General features: G+C 46.4%; 1 protein-coding gene across 3 annotated transcripts in view; it reads left to right on the top strand.

The window, feature by feature from the left end:
* BRD3 (bromodomain containing 3) overlaps positions 1–18,980 on the top strand; it is a 51,974-nt gene that overhangs the window by 27,552 nt on the left and 5,442 nt on the right. The window contains exons 5-11 of one of the 3 annotated variants that reach the window (XM_048822613.2): positions 1,085–1,257; positions 3,177–3,548; positions 12,520–12,648; positions 13,566–13,757; positions 14,630–14,871; positions 16,298–16,590; positions 18,647–18,805. In XM_048822613.2, coding sequence (XP_048678570.1) covers positions 1,085–1,257; positions 3,177–3,548; positions 12,520–12,648; positions 13,566–13,757; positions 14,630–14,871; positions 16,298–16,590; positions 18,647–18,805 — 1,560 coding nt within the window. Of the gene's footprint in view, positions 1–1,042; positions 1,258–3,176; positions 3,549–12,519; positions 12,649–13,565; positions 13,758–14,629; positions 14,872–16,297; positions 16,591–18,646; positions 18,806–18,980 lie in introns of all 3 variants that reach the window. The other 2 variants (XM_048822612.2, XM_048822610.2) reach the window with 2 other exon arrangements.

The raw sequence follows: 18,980 nt of genomic DNA, 5'->3' as shown, positions 1-18,980 counted from the left end.
TTTTTAAAAAAAAACAAAACATTTTTGCACCTTATATTAAAATGCAGCTACCTCTGTGGGATAGATTACCGCCGCCCTATAACAGGAATGGCAGCATGGTGTAGCATATAATGCACTAGAGACCTGGGTTCTGTTCCCCGTTCCGCTTGTCATTTGCGGCATAACCATGGACAAGTCACCTGAACTTTCTCTATGAAGAGGTTTGAGGTCTATGGATTTAAAGTGCAATATAAGTGGGCCTGGGTGAGGCTTTTGGGGTGAAAAATGCAGATCTGGCAACACGGAAATGTTTTGTGAATTCCTGTTAGCTTTGCCGAGAAGTTTGGTTGGAAAAAAAACAAAATAAACAAATACTGAATGATGCAAACATTTCATTTTGACATTTTTGAAATGAACCATTTTGATGTTCCGGTTTGGGGTGACTCTCTTTGTTCAAAATTTTCTTTTATTTAAAAATATATATATATATATTTTAAAATGGTTGAAATGGAAACAAACTGTTTCATTCGACCTGACATGAATTTTTTGTCAACTTTTCAATTCACCAATAAATTTGAAAATTTTTCTTTTCCGTTTGAACCAAAATGGACATTTTTAAAAAAAATTTCAGGATTGCCAGTGACCTGAAAAATCTGTTTTTTGCTCAGCCCCATAGTCTAGTGGTATTTATTATTAACTGTGCAGAGCAGTAGCAAAGGCCGATTGAACCCCGTGGAGGTTTTCCTGCTGTGAACAGTTCAGCGTCCTTTCTAGAGAATCTACTCCCTTCCCTACCCTTCCATCGGTCTCCTTCTTTGCTGAGCACAGGCTAGTTCTGAGAGAGGCTGGAAGGGAAAATAAAAACTGTCCCATAACCATGCAGCTGACAGTCCAGGCTTGGAGCAGTTTGCTCACATAAGGGCATCCAGACACTGCAGAGAGAGCGGAAAGGTCCAGACGGTCATTGCTGTAGAGTCCAGAGGCAACAGCTTCTCTTGGTCAAGCTAGCTGAGCGGCTGTCGAATGGGCCATGTCACATGTGTTTAATTGTATCGTTTTAAAGGAGCGCAGCAAGCAGCAGCCGTGTCCTCTGTCTCCCCGCCAGCCCCTTTCCAGAGCGTCCCTCCAGCTGTCTCCCAGACACCCGTTATCGCCGCCACGCCTGTGCCAACCATCACCGCAAACGTCCCGCCTGTAACTGCACCTCCTGCTGCCGCTGCCCCTCCTCCTGCTGCTCCAATTATGACCGTGGTTCCTCCCACGCCACCTGTCGTCAAGGTAAACAAAGCAACCAACCATCTTTCTCTTTGCCGCGCCGCATTTTTAGACGGGCAACCGCTGGTCAGAAACGTGCGTTATTTCCCTTCGCATTTGACTTTTCAGCTCCACAGGTATCACCGCCAGTTAGCCAGCGATGAGGCTGCATGAACGTAAAGGCCTCTGAGGGCCCGGACCCCACCTAAGAACTCCCTGCTCTCACCAGTTGTCCCATAGATTTTGGTAGGACGGCTGCTTTCGGGTTTGCAAGAGCAGGCCCAACAAATGCACAGCTCCATTTTCTTTTCAAACGGGCCGAGAGTAAATCAGGAAGGGCCCGATCCTGCATTCCTGACGCCAGGGCAGTCAGTGGGAGCACTCCAGCTGCAAGGTACTGAAAGCAGCTTTATGCTTTGAGAACCTGAGAAATACCAGCAGGACCAGCAAGTTCTGTCTTTCTTACTGATTGTATTCTGCAACCAATTGTACGCCGGTATTTTACAATTTAATTTGCTAATTTAATTTCCCAGTCAATTAAATTACGACCCCGAGCAGCTGCTGGCTGAATACCACTTTATTTTAAAAGGAAAAAAAACTGGATAAAAGCGTTAATCTAGTGACACAAGATATTTTCTTTTTTTCTGCTGGAAATTTAACATTAAAACAGGGATGTTAACAGTGCTGTGTAGAGAATAGCGAGCCCTGGACAGGAACACGGGATATGGGTTCTAATCCCAGTTTTGTCCCTGGCTTGCTGTGGGAGACCTTGGCCAAATCACATCCCCTTTCTGTGCCTCAGTTTTCCCATCTGTAGAATGGGGATAATGATCTTGACCTCCTCCGTGTAAAAGCACTTTGAGATCTACAGATAAAAAGTGCTAGATAAGAGCTAGATACTACTATTTATGTCATGGTGGCACCCAGAGGTCATAATCGGGTTCGGAACCCTATTGTGCTAGACATTCTGCAAACATAAATAAGTCCTAATACCGTAAATGGCATGACTATAATTTAAATCCTCTTCACACGTTCCTGCCAAAGGGGACATTGCCACTTCAGAGCTATCTGTACCATAAATTTACAGATTCGCGCCACAAGGTGAGATGAGGTTGCATCTGTTAATAATTATGGAGCTTATTGTTTTGGATTTTCTTTTTTATTTCCCACAGAATTAACCCTTGAATTTGCGAGTTTGTAGCCCAGATCTTCTGCCAGCTAAACCCACACTGCACAGAAGTCTCTTTCGTTCCAGATGCACTCTCTGCACAAATAACTCATTTCCTAGTCACCCATATATTTTAAGTGCATATTAAAGAGGCTAGTAAAAACTGAGTTTTGCAAGTAAACACTGCAAAATTATCTCTACTTGGAATCACAATTTTTCCCCAGCTTTCCATGGAAAGCAAGTTTTTCAGAGGCAAAAGACCTTCCCTGGAGAAGTTGGGAGGGGTTTGGTAGGGAGAATCACAATTTAGGGATTTATATGCACTGGATATATTTTATTTTCTTGGGGCCAGACTGTGAAACTCTTAATCCCATTCATAAGCAGTTACCTGCCTGAGTTGTTCCATTGACTACAGTGGGACTTCTCACAAGAGTAATGGCTCAGCAGGGTGAGCAATCATGTGAGTGACATTTGTCAGTTCACAATGGAGGACTCGATCCTGCAGATCTTTAACAGGGCAGATTCTCCTTGGTCGTGTGACTAGCCCCCTTGACTTGTTGCTCCCCTCGGGCCCGATTCTCTCCTCACATCAGTAATACTCAGGGACAACTCCTGTTGCAGTCAATGGAGCTACAGCAGTGTCAGTAAGAGGAGAATCAGGCTATGTGGCAGGAATCGGTTGTGCCGGCAGAGCAGGATCAGGCCCCGAAGTGGCCCTTGCCAGCACAGTCTGCAGGCAGGGCCTGTATTCCCGACCACCCGTTCTTTGTTTCAGAAAAAGGGAGTGAAGCGAAAAGCAGACACGACCACGCCCACCACCTCGGCCATCACTGCCAGCCGGAGCGAGTCGCCCACCCCGCTGTCAGACCCCAAGCAGGCGAAAGTCGTTGCTCGCCGAGAGAGCGGCGGCCGGCCAATCAAGCCACCAAAGAAAGACCTCGAAGACGGGGAGGTCCCCCAGCACGCGGGGAAGAAGGGCAAACTTTCTGAGCACCTCAAGTACTGTGACAGCATCCTGAAGGAGATGCTCTCTAAGAAACACGCGGCCTATGCATGGCCCTTTTACAAGCCTGTCGATGCCGAGGCCTTGGAATTACATGACTATCATGATATTATCAAACACCCCATGGATCTCAGTACTGTGAAAGTACGTCCACATTTACCACCTCTTTTGCAGGGTGTCTTAGCTCTCTGGTTGCAAATATAAGAGGGGCGACCGCTCTTGCAGTGGGTCGGTTCTTGGTGGGTGGGGTGGAAAATTGACCGGATGTGTGGACCATTCAGATTTTTTTTTTTCTATTTTGTTTCCCTTTTTCCATGTCCTGGAATGTTCCCCTGTACCCTGTATTCCACACTGTGCAGTGACAACAGCTCCCTGAGCAGATAGTCCGGCTATCTAAACAAACGCCCCCTTGACAGCGTTGTGCTCTGAACACAGGATGTGCGGTATTTCGTAGGGTTCGATCCATAGAACCCCATGTACAGCAGTCACTGCCTTCCCATCAGTTGTTGGTGTGGCGTGGGCTCTGGATGGTCTTTGTGTGACGCCAGGTGGGACCTGATTATCACCTGTTCACGCCGCAGTGGTAGATGTTACAAATATAGCCGCGTTGCTAGCTAGCAGTGGTTCACGGCTGCCTCGTAGAGAAGCAGGTATTTCAACTTAGCTTACCTTGGTTTCAACTTCAGGGTGCTTTTCTTTTGGGGCGGGGAGGTTTCCCTCCATCCGCAGGGCTCCATGTTGCCCCCCACGTTCTGCTGCTCAATTGGCCATAGGAATCTTTGTTGGTTGAAATGAGACTTTTCCGTCCACAGGCAAGAGAAGAAGATGCTCCTGCTAGCTTTTACTTTTTATGGTGAGGACTTAAACCTGCTCCCCTTAAAGCCAATGTGTGGGATTTCCAAAAATGCCTAAGTGACTTAAGAGACCCAGTGCTCCTCAGTCACCATCCTTTTTCTGAGTGCTCCTAAGTCGCTTAGGTGCTTTGGAAAATCCCACCCACTACTTATATGCACTACAGTAATGGTCCAAAAGATCTTCCAAGTGATGCTACGGTGTTTGGGACTACGGCACTATACTTTTTTAAGGGAGGGGATTTTGTCAGCATGAGCTACTGCATGAAGCCTGAGGTTAGGAGCCAATAATTCATGAGTTCTAATCCCACCTGTAAGAACCTGACCTTGGGAAAGTCATTTCACCTATCTGTGCCTCATTATCTCCATCTGTAAAATGGGGATAATAATATTTCCCTACCTCACAGGGGTGTTGCGAGGACTGATGTTTGTAAGGCACTATGTATGTGCTAAGTATCGTTATCGGGAATGTTTACCCCACCCAGGGCCGGCTCTCTGCTGGCCGAGATGCTGCAAGCAGCCACTTGTGGAGTGATGACTCAAAAACCATCCTTACTCTAAGCTTGCCTTTGCCCTCACTCTGTAAACCCGAGCCATCCCAGTGCTCAGGATTTCGTTTTAGATTTGCCACTGAGCCAAGCCGAGCTAACAGCCTCCAGCGACTTCCGGGGAGGAGAAAAGGAAAGACGCCTGGGTGAGTTGAGTTTGCGCGAGCGCTGGGCATACAGCAGAGAAGGGATTCTGGTGTAGGCGAGAGACGGGGGAACTGGTGGCAGAGCCCTGGTGCGCTGGCTGGGTCCAGGCTGAGAGAGTGGGAGAACGGCTTCAGTGGCTCTTGGTGTACATCTTGTTTCTTGGGAGGCAGAGCAGCGTGGAGTAGGCAGGCAGGAGGAAGAGCCGCATGGAATAGGATTTGTAGGAGGAGGAGACCAGAGCGGATCAATTCCGGGACTCTGGGAGACTGAAAGACTTTTCTGCCTGTATCTTCTGTAGTGCTGATGGAGAGGAGGGCGAGAGTGTTTTCTTGACTCGTTTTCCTTTTCTCTTGGGGGCAGGAGGTGGCGGGGAGAGAGGCGTCCTCCATGTCCTCACTGGAGGGCTGAGGTCCCCCTTGCATTTCAGCCCTAAGATGCAGCTGCCACCTTGCTATCTTTGGGTGACCAGCAGTGGCGGCTCCTCTAGGATGCATGGGGTGGGCAGTGTCCTGTTTGCATTGCCATGCCCTATCCCCTGCCCTTCAGATTTGCTTTGTGGATTCCCATGGAGGCCCACTGGGTTCCAGGTGGCCATGAGGCTCCATCCACATGGATGAGATCACAGAACCTTATCCACCGCCAGAAAATCTATGCTCAGCTTCGTGTGTCCATTTTCCCCACTCACTTCCAGATGTCAGCAGCTCCAGTACTGACTAGGAGCCCAATCCTGCTGCCATCAAAGCCTTAAGCGGAACTCTCACTGATTTCAGAGAGAGCAGGGTCAGACCATGGAGGGGACTTTCAAGCTTACTAGTGCTCCCCATTAGATCATTTTGGAGCAGTTCCTTCCTCCTGCCTCGAGCAGCTTGGCTGTCTGCCTTGGTAGCACTCTCAGTCATGGAAGTTTTAATCTAGCATAGATTGACTGTGATTCTTATTGTTTACACAGTAAGGACGGCGATCAATTGCTCTCCATGTCCACTGAAGTCGTACAAGAACTAATCAGCTTAGTTTGCAGCAAGGGAGATTTAGGTTAGATATTAGGAAAAACTTTCTAACAGTAAGGATAGTTAAGCACTGTAACAGGTTACCAAGGGAGGTTGTGGAATCCCCATCATGGGAGGTTTTTAAGAACAGGTTAGACCAACATCTGTCAGGGATGGTTTAGTTTACTTGGACCTGCCTTAGTCCCAGGGACTGGACTAGATGACCTCTTCAGGCCTCTCCCAGCTCTACATCTATATGACTCTGTTAGATTGACATTCCTGCCTCGATCCTTGCTCTGCAATGGAACTGGAATACATATAGGAAGAAGACACACCTGAAATGTTTACAAACCAAACAATCCGTTTGTCTCAATAGTGGAGAATTTACAGTGTTTCAGAGTAACAGCCGTGTTAGTCTGTATTCACAAAAAGAAAAGGAGTACTTGTGGCACCTTAGAGACTAACCAATTTATTTCACGAAAGCTCATGCTGAAATAAATTGGTTAGTCTCTAAGGTGCCACAAGTACTCCTTTTCAATTTACAGTGTAAAGCCCCAATCCTGCAAACGCTTATGCAGATGAGTAATCCCATCAACTTCATGGGAGTTAATCATGGGTAAAGTTACCTGCTTAAGTGTTTGCAGGATGTGGGCTATAAGACAGACAGATAGGATACCCTGGGGAGGGACATACCTGGCTTAAAGCATGATCCTGTTAATTCTTTTGCACATGTAATTTTATTGACAAGAGGCATCCCATTAAGGCTGCTGGTACTGCTCACCGTAGGTGCTGGAACTAGGGGTGCTGCACCCCCTGGCTTGAAGTGGTTTCCATTATATACAGGGTTTACAGTTTGGTTCAATGGCTCTCAGGACCCCCACTGTACAAATTGTTCCAGCACCCCTGCTGCTCACGTGAGTAAATTTGCTGGGGTGTATAAGCGTTTGCGGGATATGGCTATTAGATTGTAGGGTTTTATTATTATTCCTTTCACATGGCTCCCTTTTCCTTTCATATGAAATATTGCTGACGGTGATGAGGTGTTAGAGTTAATCATCTGGAATTGAGAAATCTAGACGAGGCCCTAATTTTTAAGATGACTCCTAACAAAGTCTCTAATTCTACGATTAGATACCTGTGGATGCAATTGGGTGGGTTCATGCACTTGCAGTTATTTACGCCCACAGTTACTGCATGCACACAATTCCAAATCCAGCCCTGAATATCTGTAAAGATCTCTGATTTCTTTAATGGGGTTTTGAAGGATATTTGTTCGAAAGTTGACTGTCCCTATCCCAGTCCCTACCTTACCCCAGTACAGACTCCCAATTTGGTAATATGATTTTTTGGAATTATAAATAAAATCTTCTCTAGCTGTCTTGCATAGGTGCTGGACCTATGGGTGCTGGGGGTGCTGCCGCATCCCGTGGCTTGAAGCGGTTTCCATCATATACAGGTTTTACAGCTTGATTCAGTGGCTCTCAGCACCCCCACTGTACAAATTGTTCCAGCACCTCTGCTGTCTTGTGTTAAGAACAGTCAGTAAATTACCAATGGCCAGATCCTTCTTGGCTATCTCACTCGAGTAGTGCATTGACTTCAGTGGACTATTTATGGGCCCAATCTTGGAAGGTACCAAGTGCATTCAACTTTCTTGATGTCATTGGAAGCCAAAGGTGCAGAGGGCATTTCCAGAGATGCATAGCACCTTGCAAGATCAAGTCCCAAGTGAGTAAGGCAAGTGGAATTTCCCCCCCTAAGATATAGATCTAAGGAATGAAATCCTGGTCTTACTGAAGTCAATGGCATGGCCCCGTTGACTTCAGTGAGGCCAGGGTTTTCCCAAACGATCCATGGAAGCAAGATGCTTGAGATGAGTTCTGGGCTATTATCCATGTTTTTAAGAAAAACAGACCTACTTGAGGACACTGTGGTTTCTTTGGCCGGCACTAATTCACATTCAGGGTCCTCGCCATTGTCTTTCAGTGCATGCTTTTATGGATCTCAAATTCTTGATTGTAATGTATAAAACACGTGGACCTCTGACTGCATTGTCTATGCAACTGACGCTCTCCTCCCATTTGCAGTCTGTACTTTATTAGTACAGTAGGGAAGGTTGGAGAATGGTGAACCCTGCAGAGTCTTTTATAGATAAAGACTCTGGAACTGCCTTTTGCGGGGAAGCACTTTTCTTAAGAAATTGTCTTTGAAGTGCTGTCTGGGATTATTTTCTTCTGAACTGTTTTACTGTTGCTGTCACTTTTGGCTTGTTGAGACTTTTTCATAAGTGACCATAGCATGATTTAATTGAGACAGGCCTTATATAGTGTAACGTTAACAAAATGTTCCAGCTCTTATAGCAGAAGTGCCTGAGGGCTTTGTTTATGGATCTGAAGGTCCCAGGTTCAATTCTTTAGTGATGATCATCGTGCTGGTACATGGAGTGCAGCCACAGTCCCTTGAGCTGATGCTGAATGCTTTATGCAGAAATTACCTCTTTAGCAACTAGAATATATGGGATTGTGTGTGCCTGTCACTCCTGCTCCCTGGATGTGTGAGGGTTGATTTTGCAGAGTTAATATGTCATGTCTCGGTAGGTATTTGTCTAAGGCCCTGCAGTGAATTGTGAAGCAGTAGGTATATCTCAGATGGTTTGGAGGGTACTTTCTGACTGTGTTTGTACCAGTGAGGTGGGCTGGGCTGGTTGCCAGGACTGTCTCCAGAAAAGGAGAGATGATGAGGAAATACAACTGATCTGATTCTGGCTGGCCGGCTGACAGAGAAAGGATCTTTAGGGCAGAGTGGGAATGTGTATGAAGGTGGTGCTGCAGGGTAGAGTGGATCAGACAGAATGGGAAGAGCTGAGGGAATTGTAGGGCTCTCCTCTCTGATTCCTGGCATAAGGGATTGGCAGAGGTTTCTACTATTAATGAGCTTGTGCCCATGTAAATTCCCGGAGCATCACAGAGCAAAACAGATGCTATAGAGTGTGTAATTAGTTCATGGTCATCAGAGAGTGGAAGTGTTTGGTGGAGTGGCGAGCAGGAATGATACATATTGAGGGGGTTCTGGAGGACACTAGATCAGTGAAAGAGGATGGATTGAATTGTAACACCTCTGTGGCTGCTGCAGGTTATTTGGTAATTACACTTGAATAGGTTACAAATAATTGCCATGGAGCCTGGACTCAGGACTAACCCTTTGCGCTTCCCGTAGCTGTATCCAAGGACAAACATTAATCCACTCTCTTCACAGCGCTGCGGCATCATCCCTGTTTTCCAGATGGGGAGACTGAGGCACAGGGAGTTGAAACGTTATGCCTAAGGTCACCCAGTGCGAGAGCTGGGAATGGAACCCAGAGCACCTGACTCCCAGCCCTGTGCACTGGCCGTTAGGTCTCTCTTTGTCACTGAGGAGACAGAAATATGGATGTGTTTGCCCTTTATTTACCTCAGAGGACACAAGTAACCATACTCAGCATTGCTGTGTAAGAGGATTTGTTTAGTGCTGCTTTCAGAATAAACCACTGGTCTCCAGGGAGTTAAACGTGCAAGTCTGTGAATTTTCTTGTAGCAAACTGCTGTGGTTTCGGAGCAGCCCAGTTCAGGGTTTTAAAGCAGGGGGACATTTTTTTTTCAGGGAGTTATAAAGATTTCTTTAGTTGCAGCTGTTCCAGGGGATAATTTCCTCTAGGTTTAAAATAACTAACCTACGAGTTCATGTAACTTCCGGGCGGGTTGTGAAGAGTCCTGGACTGAATCCCAGCTGATGTAAATTGGCACAACATGATGGAAGGCATCGGAGCAACCCTGATTTACCCCCACTGAGGGTCTGCTCTCTTGTCCCTGAACCACACAGCAGGGGCACCAGGGTCTCACGTCATGAAATTACTAATTTAAAAGACTCCGTAAGCCCTAGGGCTGGGCTTTCTGAAGGGAATCAGTGCAAGTTGGGTGCCTCAGGTGTTCCACACTGCAGTCGGAGGTGTGATAGCAGCATGCGTAGCCATGCCCGAGCTAGTTTTGATCTAGCTGGCTCATGTACCGATAGCAGGGTAGCTGCAGAAGCACAGGGTTAAACATGCCTGGGACCCTGGGCAATTACCTGGGCAGCTAGCCTGCGCAGAAATCCTGCTGCCATGGCACACAAACGAGGTGAATAAAAGCTAGCTCAGGTATAGCGACAGGTGCTGCATTCACACCTGATTGCAGCAGAGCCATACCCTAAGTCTTTCCCTTCCCCTCTCTCACCAGACTCTCATTCTGACTTGCAATTGCAAACATACCTCCTCTACTCGTGGCTAAGCAGCTCGGCAAGTCAAGAACCCAAAGGCATTTCATGCAGCTGTTTGAAGTCCATATTCTCGGTCTTTCCTGAGTGAACTTTCTTTAAAAAAAAAAAAAAATTAAAGGAAAAATCCAGTGATCAAAAGGCCCTGGAGTTAGAAAACCTTTCCTTTTGGATGCAACCGAAGCCTCACGCACTGATGTGTGTGTCATAGGCAATAATCAGCCATTGGGCATGCTAAACAAACACAAGATCCTCAAAAATGCCTTTCAAGCAGGAAGGCATATCTTACAGTAACAGGGCTCTTTAGTTTTAATGTATTGTTTTGCTTTGGAATTGGCCAGGAATGTTTTTCATACAAGGCCAAACTGTTCTTGATCTGTAGGAGCACAAATCTGTCTCTCCCCTCCCCTCTTCCTCCCCGGTCCTGCAGCTCAAAGGCATTCTCTGGCTTATTGAATCCCCCCAAACGGGATCTTGTCTCACAGCCATGTCTGTCAGGCTTTCTAGTCACAGTGTGAAGCGCTAGTGTAGTAAGGTCGCTGCTCTGAATGCAGATTTCCTACCAAAATTAGTTCGGTATGGATGAAATTCACATCTGTGTAGATTGCCAGCACAAGAACTATCTGCCACTGAAGTCCCACTTGAGCCCTTTTGAGTTAATTACAAGGCTCATTCCATAGCCCTTAGGCATGTGTATCTCCCAATGAAGTGAATGGGAATTCTGTATGCATTAGGATCAAATATTGGGGCCTTTATGACTTAAGTGATACATACGCTTTCCACTGGCCCTTTGCACAGGGGTGAATTTTACCATACCAAGCCTGCAGTCCCTCTGCATGCAAAACCCTCCTCCCTTCAAAGAGAGATACAGGTGCAGAGAGCTGCAGAATGGAGGCTTTTAACCATTCAGCAAATGCAGCATTTCTGTACGGTAGATATAAATCAAGCCTCCGCTGTTAGATTTTACACATTCTGTAAAAGCAATTGCTGTGCACCTACAAATCTCACCGTAAGTCTATCAGAATGAAGTCATGCAATAAAATATCCCACTGCACTACAATTAAACTGGACTTTAAGGCTGAGTACTGAAGAGTAAAAAATTGCTCCAAGACTGCTGCAATTTTTCTCTAAACAAGCATTACAAACCCAGGGAGTTCAGCGTTAAGGTTAAACGGAAAAGGAATGGGTGAACGTTGAGGCTGGAAAAATTCGAACTGGAAATAGGGTGCAATATTTTTACCCTGTAACAATTAGCTCATGCAGCGAGGGTAATTAGTGATTGGGACAGCTTCCCAAGGGCTGCGATAGAGCCTCCGTCACTTGGAGTCATTAAGTCAGGATGGGATGGCTTTCTAAAAGACAGATTCTAGCTCAAGTTCTGTTGGACTCGATTCAGGAATCACTGAGTGGAATTTTCTGGCTTGGGTTTTGCGGGATGTCAGGTTAGATGACCCTAGTGGTCTCTCCTGGCCTTAAAATCTATAAATCTACGAGGGGAGGAAAAAATCCCAACAAGTTAAGGTATGGGATTGCACATTTAATGCACCCAAACAACTGTAACTTTGTCCTCTGATGACCCTAGCTTCCATTGTTCCTTTCTCTGTTCTTTTCTTAGTTAGCGTCCCATCCTGCAAACGCTTGCTCATCCCATTAATGTTTTGCAGCAGCTACCCTTGACATTGTGCTATCTATTATCTAGGATCAAGAACCCGAAGTAGAGTTTTAAGGAGCAGACCTGTGTGCCAGTCTCAGCCGGTTTACATCACCACTCTCTCAGCTTCAACGGCGGGGCGGTGATACGCACCCACTGAGGATCTTGCCCTTTAAAGTTTGGAAACCCGGTGGAATTGGGCAGAGACAGGGACTCTGACCGAAGAGACACCGGGAAGGGTGACCCCTCAGTGCGCTCCCTCTTTGACAGCACACTGGAATTTTATTCCCTCTTTTGGCAGAGGCAGAGTTCCGTCTTTTTTCCGGAACCCTCGTTTCTAGTAGAAAATGAACTCTTGCAAACTTTCATAGACTGTCAGTGTAAACAGAACTTCTTGGAATATTATCATTAAAATCACTGTGATACAACAGTCAGAGGATTCGATTTATTTAAGATATTATCTGAAGCCTAGATGTCATTTATCCGTTTGAATTAAGCAAGCTAGACCAACCGGCTGCTATCTTAGGCTAACAGGTTTTTAGTGACTCTGAGCTCTCTTTCGTCTGTGCAGTTGCTATGAAAGCATTTTGCTTATGGCTCTTTTCCCCTCCCTCCCTCCCCCTTTGGCTTATTTGTTTGCAGAAAAAAATGGACAGCCGGGAATACCAGGACGCACAAGGTTTTGCAGCGGATATTCGGTTAATGTTCTCTAATTGTTACAAGTACAATCCCCCAGACCACGAAGTTGTAGCCATGGCCAGGAAACTCCAGGTAAAGATGTTGGCAAATGCGTCTTTCAGAGAGTACATTTTAGTTCCCCCTTAAGAGGAGCCTCCTAGGTTCTGCGCGCGCACAGCTCCTCTTGGTCTCAATCCAGGAGGGTCCTTGACTTCCCTGGTATTTGGAAGGGGCATTAGATGCCCTGTGCTGTACCCTGTTCTTCACATGGTGTGACTCAAAGCTGAACCCTCTGCTCAAAGTATGGCCTAATCATTGCTTCGCAAGGTGATAGGCGAGCGACCTTGGGTTTACATAGCGCACCCCTCTGAATGCCTCACTGAAGAGGCGGGAGAAATTGTGCAGTCTGACAACTATGCTAGCAATGTACCATCCTAAAGCCAACTTCCAAGGCTGTTGCAGCAGATATTCTCACGCTCGCAAACCAGAGGTGCTGTTAGTGTCAGTACTGGCAGGGTTTTTTCTGAACTGGACGGAGGAGCTAAATCCTAGGGCGGGAGTCTAACCAAGCAGCGGAGCAGCAAGTAAGCAGTTACGAGGAAAGCAAATGCACAGGGAATTGCCAGACTCGATCAGACCCAGGGTCCATCTAGCTCAGTGTCTGGTCTCTGTCAGTAGTCAGTTCCAGATACTTCAGAGGAATGTGTAAGAATCTCACAGCAGGGATATATCTGATAATCGGTCCCCCACAAGCAGGTCTCAGATGATTTCACAAAGAGAGATTAAAATGCGATCCAACTCCTGTTGAGAGTCTTTCCATTGACTTCCAAGGAGCTGGGATCCACCTCTTATGACTTTAGACCTTAAACTGTCTGGGGCAAAGAATGCTTTCTAGTTACTTCTCTGTACTGCACAATTGAGCAGGGTTCCTAGCATGATCTTAAAAGATGCAGAATGAGGTCTTTGTGGCTGAGGCATCTTTGTCGCCCTGAATCCAACAACCTCTGCAGGACGTTTTCGAGATGAGATTTGCAAAGATGCCAGACGAGCCCGTGGAGCCCCCGCCCCCACCTCCTCCGACGGCGCCGGTCGTCAGCAAAAGCACGGAAAGCAGCCACAGCAGCGAGGAGAGTTCGTCTGACTCGGACAGCTCCGACTCTGAAGAAGAGCGAGCGACCAGGCTGGCTGAGCTCCAGGAGCAGGTGAGAGGCAGGCCAGCTCTGAGCAGCCTCACCATAGTGAGCGGTGTGTCTGTGCACATGGTGTGCACGTCTACACAATGCATAGTAGAGCTGCACTTGAGGGTATCATTTTGTTGTAAACCACCCCCATCTCCCCCCCAAGGATCCCAAAGCAGTTGGCAAATATGAATGAAACCCCACAGCAGCCCTGGGATAATCTAGGAAAAGATTATCACACCCTTTTTATAGGCAGGGAAACGCAGGCATACGCAAGTGAACTACCTACTCCCTTTGTGACCTTGGGCACATTTCGCTGGGTCTCAGTTCCCTTTGTGTAAAATGGAGTTAATGATACTTCTTTTCTCTCTCCCGTTGGCTGTCTTGGCTGTTTAGGCTGTAAGAGCTACAGGGCAGGGACTGTCTCTTATGTGTACATGCAGCACCAAACACAAGGTGGCTTGGTTAGGGTTTCCAGGTGCCACCAGAACATACCTAAATAATCAAGTGACTTACCCAGCACGTCATTGGCAGATCCAAGAATAGAACCCAACTGTCCTGATGCCCCAGTCCTAACCATTAAATTCCCTACTTTTCCATGAGTGTCTCCATTCAAGAGGTGGCTACTTTTCATTTGCCTAAAGAATGAGAACTAAGTTTTCTCCCGAGGGTCAACTTCTGTGGACCCGTATTTAACCCTTTAAAGAAAGGTTACTAAAAATCAAACAAAGTCTCCCAGCTGAAATCAGTAGACTCAGCCTAATGATTAACTTTAAAAGCTGCTGGTGTAAATGGGAGAGGGGTGAGCACATGTGGGTGGGTGGGTGGATGCTGTCTGTGCCTGGAAGAATGGAGTATGTTGATAATGGGGCTCAACTCTTCTGTTCTCCCCGCAGCTGAAGGCCGTCCATGAGCAGCTAGCTGCTTTGTCGCAAGCGCCCGTGAACAAACCAAAGAAAAAAAAAGAGAAGAAGGAAAAAGAGAAGAAAAAGAAAGACAAGGAGAAAGAGAAAGAAAAAGAGAAGCACAAAGTGAAAGCCGAGGAGGAGAAGAAACCCAAGGTGTCCCAACCAGCCAAACAGACCCAGCAGAAGAAAGCACCAGCTAAAAAAGCAAACAGCACGACCACAGCTAACAGGTGGGTGTTTGGCATCTTGTCCAGAGTCTTCCTATATGTTAGTCTTTCCCTTCCCTTGCCAGTTTTTTAGAATGAGCTTTCTGTTCTCCATACTAGCCTAGTGATGGGGAATCACATCGGGTAAACGTCTTGGGTGAGAATTTCAAAAGCACTCAGCATTGACCTACTTCTGCGTCTGTTGAAGTCAATGGTGAGGATCCCACTGACTTCAAGGAGAGCAGAGTTAGGCCAGCATTAAGGAAAATTTCAGAACTTTGAAAAAGCTCCAGTTCTGTTCCAGATGGGCAGAGGGTCTGGGTTGGGGTCGGTTACTTTGGGCCAGGTCCCTGTTCCTGTTGAAGTCATTGGGAGTTCTGTCATGGGTTCAGGATCTGGCCCCTTCTTTCCAAGCTGGCTTATCTCTCCCTAATGCAGACACACTGTAAAACGCAAAAAGGGCCCCAACCTGATCCCAGTGAAGTCCAAGTGAAAAATGAGTGTTTCTTCCAGACCTCACCAAACGAAGCCCACCCGAAAGGGTTACATCCACCATCTAGTTCTATGGTGCTGTGATGGGTTGTACCTCTCTGGCACCCTCTTGGAGTGAGGGGTGAGGTGCTTCTCTTGTCTTGGATGTCCTTCTCTGAACGGGGGTATGACGGTCGTCTGGGTTCCAGACTTGGGGTACAACTCTCTGGCTGTGCCCCTGAGGGAGTCTGTTTTCTTCCGGGGCGGGAAGAAGGGAGGTGTTAAAGTAGTCCAAAAGAAAAAAGCCACAATACCTCCACCACCTACGAAAAGGGTCGCGTCCCTGCAGTCTCATGTAGGGTAAAGGCCAATAGTCCTGGGGGGAAGATCTGGGCTCCCTACCCCTTTTGTCCAAACAACCTGGGCTAAGTCCTGGGTCTCTGAGAAGGAATGTAAGGAAAAATCTGGTCCCTCTGTTTCCTCAGGGAGCTCGTTTGGCTGCTGCTCTCGACGAGGTCCCCAGCAGACGGCCCCTGGGGAACTTGTCTGTTCTTGAATGCCTCCCAGCCTGAACCAGGATCCTCCTTTTTAGGGACCTGCCCTTCTCCAGGATTGATAAGCCTCAGGGGTGTAGCAGAGTGGGGCCTATTGAGCCCAGAGGAGCTCTTTAACCCCTTATTGACTGGGCTGGTGCTCTCACAGTCCGTAACAACTGCCGACATGCCAGACTGAATTTGTCCTAAACTGTCTTGATGCTAGACGTGGGATGTTAGGCCCCTATCCGGGACTAGCATTCCTGTTCGAGACAGCATTTAAGTACATACTTCAGTCCCACTGACATCGCTGGGTCCTGAACACAGGTCTAACACCAGGTTATGGTTTGCTAACAGTCAACGTTCGTGGTAGAACATTTAGTACAAGGGGAGGAGAAATGAACTCAATACACCAGCGAGTGTGTTTGTGCTTTCGAACCCTCCAGGCAGCCTAAAAAAGGAGGCAAGCAGGCACCTGCACCCTACGACTCTGAGGAGGAGGAGGAGGGCTTGCCCATGACCTATGATGAGAAGCGGCAGCTCAGCTTGGACATCAACCGCCTGCCGGGGGAAAAGCTGGGCCGGGTAGTGCACATCATCCAATCCCGGGAACCTTCCCTCAGGGACTCCAACCCCGATGAGATAGAAATAGATTTTGAAACCTTGAAGCCCACCACTTTACGAGAACTGGAGAGATACGTCAAGTCTTGTTTACAGAAAAAACAAAGGAAACCATTTTGTAAGTTACCTCATGGCTCATGAGTTCCCCATCAGCCCCGCAGCGCGGGAGGCGAGGGGTTGCTCATTAGGACCCGCTTCTTATCAAACTCTCTTTCCAAGTATTGATTACTTGTTGGCAATCTGACGGTGATTTTTTTAAAAGGCCTCTTTCCCCCAGTGGAAATGTCCAAGATCCTCCTCTTTAATCTGTTTCTGCCCTCCCCAAAATCCTATTCCATGGAAGGCTGAAGGTTCCAAGCTCCCCGGGACGGCGCTCCTTCCCTCCAGAATCTGTGAGGGGCTTATTGTTGTTTGTATTCTGATAGCGTCTAGAAAGCACTACCAAAATCCAGGCCTCCTTGTGCTTGGTGCTGTGCATACACCTAGAAGGATACGTTCCCTGATGTGAAGAGCACATAATCTAAATAGACAAGACAAAGGGTGGGGAACCAACACTGAGAGATGAAGTGACTTGCCCGAAGTCACACGCAGAGTCTGTGGCAAAGCCAGGAATTGAGCCCTGATATCCTGAGTTGTGTCTTAACTGTAAGACTGTCCTTCCTTGATGGGTGGTCTCTGCTTTGTCCCCAACCCCTCACCTCCGGGAGCAAAGACTCAAATGTAGCAGATAACCATGATCCCTGCATAGTAGCCCATTTTGCTGCCACATGACTTCCAGAGAGCTCTAAGCAAACTTATTTTTTTCCGACATCTTGATATGTTTTTTTTTTCTTTTTAATGTACAGTAGAACCTCAGAGTTACAAACACCAGAGTTATGAACTGACCAATCAACCACACACCTCCTTTGGAACTGGAAGTACACAATCAGGCATCAGCAGAGATGGGGAAAAAAATGCAAACACAGTACAGTCCTGTGTTAAACATAAACTACTAAAAAAATAAAGGGAAAGCAGCATCTTTCTACTGCATACTAAGTTTCAAAGCTTAAGTCACTGTTCAGTTGTAATATTTTGAGGGAACAGCCATAAGGTTTTGTTCAGAGTTACGAACAACCTCCATTCCCAAGGTGTTCGCAACTCTGAGGTTCTACTGTATCAGCTGGATTTTGACTGAATCCCTTTACTGCTGTAACAATTCAGAGACTCTCCAGAACAATTATGTATGACAGAGCGTTTTATTTTTGCAACCAAAGCCTGTGTTAACATGGAAAACCTCAGAGTATCATTAGTGCAGGTGTGTGAAGTTTGCATACCCTGCACCGATGAACAGGGCTTTGTCTGAACTTCAGTGACAATATCAACACCATGGAATATAACTAAACTTTTCTGCCACATTCTGCTTATTGCAATGTTTAGCTTTCAGAGGGTACTCTGTGTAAGTTTTTGGTGGGAGGGTTTTGGTTTATCATTACTTCAAAATAATACCGCGGAATTTAGGTATTTCGTCCCAGGATCAAGCCAATGGACCATCTGTCCTGTTTCTGATAGTGGCCAACATCTGATGTGCAACAGTCGAAAGTATACAATACTGTTCTGTGGGGGAATATTTCTTCCTCACCTCAGCTAGCATTAATTTATGATCTGAAGCATGAGGATTGTTGATACCTTTTAACGTATTAATCCTAGCTAATGCAAATACATTCTTGCCATCTGCTATTTTTGCCTGTGTCAGTTGCGGTTCTCTTTTTTTTTTAAGCAACAAAACAGCTGAATTTTTGCATGAAAAATCTAGATCTTGATGGCAAATGCCTGATCTGACAACCTTTAATGGGACACTTTGTTTTACAGGGCAGAAAACCCATGTAACAATTCTTTAATTACAATGTAACTATTGACCATATAAGTGGCTGGTAAGTAACCTGTAACTACAAGGTTATTACATGGATATTTCTATCTTCTAAAATAGTTACCAAGAGATCTTAAAACAAAAAAAAAAACATGTAAAGGGTGATTGTTATCTGAGAGTCTATGCGACTTTTTGTGTTGTCCTCTGTAGGGATGTGTAATTGCTATGTGGTCACATGATCTTCGCAGTGTAACTACAGAGCAGTTGCATAGTTGTGTGTGCCCTGTAAAATAGTGATGTCCACTTTTTTTTCCCCCCAACCATGCAGTCTCAGAAATTGTGCGTTCCTCCTCCACAGCTGCAAGTGGGAAAAAGCAAGCAGCAAAATCTAAAGAAGAGTTAGCTCAGGAAAAGAAGAAAGAGTTAGAAAAACGGTTACAGGATGTCAGCGGGCAGCTAAACAACAACAAGAAACCTGCAAAAAAAGGTAACTGGCCCCACTTAATTGGCTATGTGTAGTGAGGTTTCACTGCTGAATAGTCCTGGGCCAAATCAATTACTATACAGAGACATATATATGTGGAGAGAGAGAATCAATTAATATGTGGAGCTAAGTTTTAGACTGATGCGTCTACGTAAAAAAAATAATAAAATACAGATGT

The sequence above is a fragment of the Caretta caretta genome, chromosome 16 (genome assembly GCF_965140235.1).
Source record: "Caretta caretta isolate rCarCar2 chromosome 16, rCarCar1.hap1, whole genome shotgun sequence".
Classification (NCBI taxonomy): domain Eukaryota; kingdom Metazoa; phylum Chordata; order Testudines; family Cheloniidae; genus Caretta; species Caretta caretta.
Note: the sequence above shows the minus strand (reverse complement) of the source record. Positions and strands in the feature narration are given on the sequence as shown.